This window comes from Pocillopora verrucosa, chromosome 1 (genome assembly GCF_036669915.1).
Source record: "Pocillopora verrucosa isolate sample1 chromosome 1, ASM3666991v2, whole genome shotgun sequence".
Classification (NCBI taxonomy): domain Eukaryota; kingdom Metazoa; phylum Cnidaria; class Anthozoa; order Scleractinia; family Pocilloporidae; genus Pocillopora; species Pocillopora verrucosa.
In genome coordinates, this window is record NC_089312.1 from 13,279,064 (window position 1) to 13,286,472 (window position 7,409).

A 7,409-nucleotide genomic window follows, 5' to 3' on the forward strand; every position below is an offset into this window, starting at 1 on the left:
CTTAGTCCTCCACCCCACCCTGCTAGACCCGCTAGGACTGTGCTCAGTTAGAGGGGAGGGTAAAAATTTTAAAATGGTGGCTGACTAAGCGGACTCATTGTTAGAGTTTCAACGGGAACATGCACATTGATCGTGATGCAATATTATGCAAATGAGCCAAAGGGAAAGTTGTTGTTCCTCCGTCTCTGTTAATTAATAATGTAACGCTGTATGTCAGCCGCTGTAAGCGAAACAAATTGATTGGTTTGGCGATCTTCTTCTTGTTCGCTTATCGCTGCGTTTTTCTTCAGTCTGAAGAACACAGAGGAACAACCCCAGGTATCAGACACAAGTTTCATGGAGTTAACTTGGCATTGTAGATTTTGACATTAACAAGCAAACACAAAAAGGAGATACGGTAATCTATTTTTCTTTCTTTTGACCTAACGCTAAAAATTTACAGGCTGGGATACTTTCTATGGGTCAATATGTTGTCTTAATTTACAACAAAGACTTCGTCCCTGTGATGAGTTATACTCGTCATCTGCAACGTTATAGTGCAAGTTCACCAACACGAATAGAACAAGTAATTGCCACAGAACTTCACATAGCGACTTTTAGTTAATTATAATGCGTAGTTTTCTTCTGTCTGGTGTGTTTACATCGTACGATCGTGAGGTTGGTTCTTGTCACCCTCTAACACTCGATTTACAATCATCAAGCAACGTTAAATTTCACAATAATCAAAAAGGTAAATTCCGTAGACTAACTGCGAAACAAATGAATTTATACGAGGCGTTACCATCAAAAGAACTTTAGTGTCAAAGGTCTGGTTTGCCGCAAATTAGAAGACCGGAATTATGTATGCGAGGCAAATATTAAGCTTACCTCTTACAGTTTCTTTTATGTCAAATGGTTTATATGAAATAATTTGTGGTTTTTAATAAAGCCTAAAGAGTGACCTTTGATCGGTCGCATTTACAGTCCTAAATTATTTCTTTTAGTTGTGCCGATTTTTAACGACTTCAGAAGAACTGTTTGGTAACCCCTGTGTAATTTTCCTTGTCCAGAGATGGTAAGTTTTGAGCTCGGTAAAGAAATAGAGAAAGATGTTTTTTCGTCTTGTCACGAGCGTGGGATAAAGAAACAATTCTGAGTCCCCACGAGGTATCGAACCTCAAAGCTCCGATTCCGCGTTCCTCATGGGAACTCAGAATTGTTTCTTTGTCCCACGCTCGTAACAAGACGAAAAAACATCTTTCTCTACATTCTAAATGTTGTCTTTCATGTATTTTGAAATAATTTTCTCCTTTAATGAAGAAATGTTATTTGAGTTGGGAAAATATTCATAAATGTGTAGTTATGTTCACGTCTCTCACATTAGCATGATAGTCATAACTAATTATATACTTTAATTCAATTACTATTATATTTCATATGTAAGACTTGCTCTCAACCTTATCAAATATGGATTGGATGACCAAGAAAAGAATAAAAATAGTGAAAGATAGAAATTAACCAGTGTAATATGCATAAATATCAACAAAATATATCTAATAGTATATAAAATAATTGTATAGCAAAGAACCAGTAATATTATTGCTTGTTAAACTTAATGGTACGGAACATTTGATGTCTCTTGTTGATACCAACAAATATGAGGCAAGGTTTCTGGAAAGTTTTTTGTTTTGTTTTTGTTGTCATAATCTTTTTTTAAACATTTTACTGACAACATTCAATACAGTACATAATTTACTTACAATATATAAAATTCCAATAATAAAAATGTTCAATACACATCTCAGAACAAACTATTCCAATGTTATATTAACCAGACAACAGACTAACTTTTGAACTAAAAGCCATTGTTGTTACACACAGGAAAATGAAAAGTTTATGAAGTGAAATATATAATGCTTTTAGTTTTAGTATCTCATCAAGATTTTAATTGCATATTTATTATTTTTGATATGGTCATTATTATTGATATATTCTGTGAATTTTAGTTGCAGCCTGTGTAATCTGGTACATGTCTTGATGACATCCTTACCAGGAAGTCTTGGTTGGCCTGTCACTGGTGACAAAACACTTGAGTTTGCCAGAAACCCAGCAGAATTCATCCAACGCAATATTAAAACATGTAACTCAAGGGTTTTTCAAGTACGAGCACTGAACAAACCTCATGTACTTGTTGCTTCAAATCAAGGAGTCAAGGAAATTCTAGAAGGTGTTGCAAATGGATTTGCATTACAGTGGAACCCTGCTAACTCAGACTTGGTTCACTGGTAGCTCTGTCAATTACTATCAGCCAACTATTTTTTGTTTCCCTCAGGAGTTTGAGTTGGTGGAGTTCCACTGTATCTATGTCCAACAAGAATTGTATTTATTTAGTCGTAGTCTCTATTAGCTCACCTTAACCTTTTGATGGCTAAGAGTGACCAGCATTTAATTTATCCTTAAAATATCACCCCTGAATCACACAAGGGTCAGGAGTATAGAGGAAATGATCTCCAACTGTTAAGAGGCTCTTGACTGTTGAACAAATTCTCCTTATCAGCAACTTTGGAAATGTCTCTAAAACAATATGGAGAATATGTCTACTGATGTTGGAGTGTAGAATGTTAGGTAGTTCTTTCCAATTACTATTAAATGCTAAATGTTTAGAATCTCATTCACTTCTTATTCATTTTTCTCCTCAAAATCCCCCTCTCTACCCTTATGTTCTCTCCTCTTGATAAAAATATTTGTCCCACATTTGATTTTTCAACCTGTTAAAGTACATTTTTTCTTTTTTTTTTTTGTAAGATAAGGATGGTGTGCTTGACATGGGCTACAAAGATTTTGGATATATGTATAGTTTATATGGAGACTTAGTAATTTTTAACAGTGATGATGAAGCTATACGGCTAAGAAACATTCTTCACAATGTCTTTCGGCCTGAAGAAGTGACCCGTTACATGGGTGATGTGGAAGTTGTGTCCTCAAGATTATTGAATAGTATTGAAGACAATGACATTGTTATTCCATATAAGCTGTTCAAGCAGCTCACAACTGAGGTATGCTTGCGATTATTCCTGGGACTGGAAATGGAAACTGCCAAAAAGGAAGCAGAATCTGTTGTTGAGCTCACAATAACTCACTGGCATGGTAAGTCATTGATGATGTAAATTTTTCTTATGGAACAACCTACAAAATAAATAATAATGTGATGAATTTCAAATGAAAATCATACCAATGGCCCAAAAACTTCTTTCATAATACAAATCATGTCATTTAAAAATAGCCTTAAAGTTTGCAATTTATCTAAGTTGAATCAAATTCAAACAATGAGGTTTTGGGGGCATGCTCCTCCCAAAGGAATCAAAATTTGAAACTCTCTGGGAAGTGATTTTCAGCATTCTGGGAGAGTCATTTGTCTGACTAACTTTTTTAGCAAGACATTAATGGTAAAATAAGTTCAAAGATAATTATTTTGTCTTTGGTCACAACTGGTGTGAGATCAAAGTGTTTGTTTTGCACATATGATACTTACATTGAAAAAATATTGCCAGCTGAGGATATTGTGATCAAAATTTATTGTTGGGATTTAGGCAGTACTGATAGATGTGCCTTTTTTTTCAAGGGCTTATTTCTGTTCCAGTGACTTTTAATGTTTATGGTTATAAATCAGGATACAGTAAGGCAATGGTAGCAAAGGTATTATTTTGTTTAATTAATTCTCTGGTAATATCCAATACTGTGTGATTCACTACCAGTCTAAACAGCAGCACAACTTGCATGTGTTTACAGTAACTGATCACAACTTATGAACATCAGTGACATGATAAAGTGCACTTTGTGTGCTACTTTCTAGTTCTTACAGCATTTGATGTCATCTATGATCAATAACTGCACAGACAAATGGTAAAATAATTTGTTTAATGAAGGGACAATAAACAATAGATTGTTTGCCAGAATTAATATCTCATGTCAATTATAATTGTTATAGTCAATCACATCACACCTTTTGCCCTTTATTTATCAAACAAAAGGTTGGTTTAAAAGTAAACAATAATAAGGAAAAAATTTTTATCACAAAGAAATGTCATTTTGAATCAAATATTTTTAAATTAATGCAATTTTATAATTTTTCCACGGTCTTTCTATGCTTAGTGGCACTGTATTAAGCAGTCATCCTGTCTATCTAGTGGTTGATTTTCAAATTCCTGACATTTGTTCCTCTTAATTACTGTAATGTTCACTAAGCAGTCATGGTCACTTTTACTGAGTCCTAACAGCCTGTTTGGATTTTTTTTCACCTGTATTGATCTGTCAAGTGGAGCGCGACCATTCAGATAACACTACGAATAATCTTTCAAATAAAATTTAATCCATTTTTATCTCTCAAAATCAATGTTGGTAGTATCTCTAGAAATGTCTATACATTACAAAGTCAATTAGGGCAAAATATTGCATTTTTGTTGTTCTTTATAGTAGTCCTATTCTGTAGAACCAGTATGTAACAGTCACCACACCATTCCCTGTGGGTGACTGCTTATTAGAAGTTCAACTGTAACAAATATTTCATTTGTTTTGTAGAAAAATCTGTTGACAATTGTCAGTAGACGTCTCTCAGAGGAAAAGAATGGGTGAGTACGTCCATGGAGATTTTGGTAGTGTTACTATGTTAAATAACAAAAGCAAAAATGTGCTTAAGACAGGCCCTTTGATGCATGCTTTTCCACAGAACACAAAAAGTGTGTAAAGGTTTTGCACATGCATTGGGCATGTACCTTTGAGCTGTACTGTAAATAAGTTATAATGTTAGAAAAAATGATTCTGATACATTTCACAAAATCTTTATTGAGAAATCTATTCTTTTTCAGGTTCATAAATGTTATGAGAGAATCAGAATTTAAATCCATGACTGAAATGGCAAATCACATTTTGTTATTTGTGTCAGCTCTGGTTCCCAAAGCATTGGCTTCCCTCATGACCTCCTTTTGCATTGAGCTTGCCAAGCCTGAGAATGTAAGTACATTATTGAAGATCTACATGGGAGCAGCTGAATTTGTTTATCTGAGGTTTTTATCATCCCCTTAAGTCTGGAAACAAAAAAGCTCAAAGATTAAGCCATCCCTCAGGCTCTCATCCAGTTGGGAGACAAATGAAAAAGAACAAGGAAGGAGAGTGTAAAATGCTTATAACATCAAGGTGTTGGTCAAAGAGATCTGGAGACTGTGTATGAGTTTGCAGCAAAACATCGTAGGCCATGTGACTTATTGGCTTTTTAATTATTATCGCGTCAACTGAGAGATCAATAGAACAAATTTCAAAGTGTTCTGACTTCTCTCATAACTCTAATTTGATTGCTGGACAGACAGTCAGTCACTCATTCATTTGCCTTGACATTGGGCTAATGCTTGAAACATCAGCTTTAGAAACTCTTTACCGTGGCCAATTAACATTATCAACTTAATTGATAAAACTGAATTATTTTTCCATACTCCCCCACCAATGCAGCATCACAGTTTTCTAAGAAACTTACCAGTACCCTTACAGTTAGTCAGTCAGTCAGTCAGCCAGTGGAGGCCTGTCTTCTCTGTTTAGTTTAAGTCACCAATTTCAATTCATATGTGTTGTTGTGACTGATTCTCCAGCTTGAGAAGAGAATCAAAGCAGCCAAGGATGATAGGTATCTGGAAAATGTGCTTTTAGAGATAAAACGACTTTGGCCACCCTTTCTTGGTGGACGAAGACTAGCAAAACAGGTGAGCATTTCACGTATTTAAGACTGCAATTCTCTTGATTTAATCCAGAGCTAAGTTAAACTAAGGTGGTTTGAAAACTCAGTCTATTGCCCTTAAAGCAGAATGTTGTTAGTACTGATTATGTCCACTATCACACCAAAAGCATTTGGCCTTAAGGGGGAAAGGGTTGGGGAGATGTAGCTATGTAACAGCTCATTAAATGATGTACCAACCACTATCTGTGTTAAATTTCTATCAAAATTTCTATTCAGTCCTGTGATGGTGAAGGTGAAGCAATGAAGATTGTAATGATGGAGGTTGTTGTGACTGTTTTGATAAAAGGAAGATTACAAAAACCAAATAAGTGACTGAAATAATTGTAGTTGTGAAGATGCATGATCCCACTGTTTCTGAAAGCGAATCTTAACTCTTTGCCTTTGGTTATTCTTCTTCCCACAGGAAGTCATAATAGATGGTTATAAAGTTCCAGCAGGTCACTATGTGGGAATTCTCACAAGAGCAGCAAACTGTGATCCAAAAATATTTCCTGAAGCTGAAAAGTTTTTACCTGAAAGATGGGACACTTGGTGAGGTTGCTAAAAGAAAACTCCCTCTTGGTTTACTTTTTCCATGGCATTATTTTTTTCCTTTAACTTAAACTGCAAAGTTTTGTTAGGTCTTGTTTTGTAATTTGCTATTTTCTTGTTCTACAGTAACCAGTTAGACAGGGATCGAGTGTGGACATTTGGCTCAGGTCCTCGGATGTGCATAGGGCATAAGTTTATTCACAAGATTATCAAGGTTTGTGCTCAGGATCAAGAAAAGGTGAACAGAACCCTTAGTCTCTTAACGACCATTCCTAAGAATGTCACACTTCCCCCATTGCGTGACATCTTAAAAGAATGGTTGTGAATGAGACAGTGGTCCATAAAATACTGTCCAGCAAGGGTGAAGTTTTAAAGTACTTTTCCATGTAATTGAGCTGTTAGGGATTATCATAGCTTTTTACTTATTTAGTTTTTTTATCGAAGCTAGTATTTTTAATTTTTTGCAGCTTCTTGCAAAACATCTTCTCCAGTCATACGAGTGGGAACTGGTACCCGGTCAAGATTTGACATACAAATGGCTTCCTGTGTCACGCCCCAAGAACGATGTACAAGTTGTGTTTACGAAGATTGCGTTATGAAATTGGATTGCCTGGTAACATTTTATGGACATTTTTAATTTTTTTGCAAAGGTTTTTACTAAATACTACTTTGCTCAACTGATTCCAAACTTCTTTTTAACACGAGTGAAATATATTTTTTTCCTTTTAAAAATGGATGTAACATAAGTAACGAAAGTATTAATCAAGTGTTTTGGACAAATTATAATGAGTATTGTAATCATTAGAGCCTTTCAGTAATAAATGTGCTGTTGAATTTCATTCCTTTGTTCTTTTCTATTAAAAATTCCCTTTTCCCAAAACGTAACAGACTGCTAACAGGGTTCCCAGCTTTTTAGATTGAATCATTACCTAAGCAGAATCATGACGGAGTGTTCCCAAGTGTTAGTTCCAGAAACAGTTAGTTATACTCAACGGAGAACTCCCTCACAAATTGTTGGTAGGTTAATTAACTCTGAAACGTTGCCATCCCCAAGAAATCAAACGAGCTACATTAACTAATGCACCCATGCACGCACTCACATACACACAAAAAA

General features: G+C 35.2%; 1 protein-coding gene across 1 annotated transcript; it reads left to right on the forward strand.

The window, feature by feature from the left end:
- Positions 1-50: 50 nt before the first annotated feature.
- On the forward strand, positions 51-7,134 carry LOC131786254 (putative cytochrome P450 120). The gene is made up of 11 exons (XM_059103278.2): positions 51-397; positions 984-1,054; positions 1,986-2,206; positions 2,785-3,126; positions 3,602-3,675; positions 4,558-4,607; positions 4,845-4,989; positions 5,619-5,729; positions 6,168-6,295; positions 6,422-6,509; positions 6,763-7,134. Exons 3-11 carry the CDS (start codon positions 2,017-2,019, stop codon positions 6,892-6,894), a joined length of 1,260 nt encoding a protein of 419 aa, XP_058959261.1. The 5' UTR covers positions 51-397; positions 984-1,054; positions 1,986-2,016; the 3' UTR covers positions 6,895-7,134.
- The last annotated feature ends 275 nt before the right edge of the window (positions 7,135-7,409 follow it).

Bases quoted from the DNA above. Each gene is read 5' to 3' on its own strand.
- LOC131786254 (XM_059103278.2), top strand. From the start codon at position 2,017: ATGACATCCTTACCAGGAAGTCTTGGTTGGCCTGTCACTGGTGACAAA. The intron at 3,127-3,601 runs GTAAGTCATTGA...TTTTTTTTCAAG, and splicing joins CACAATAACTCACTGGCATG to GGCTTATTTCTGTTCCAGTG. The intron at 5,730-6,167 runs GTGAGCATTTCA...TTCTTCCCACAG, and splicing joins GACGAAGACTAGCAAAACAG to GAAGTCATAATAGATGGTTA.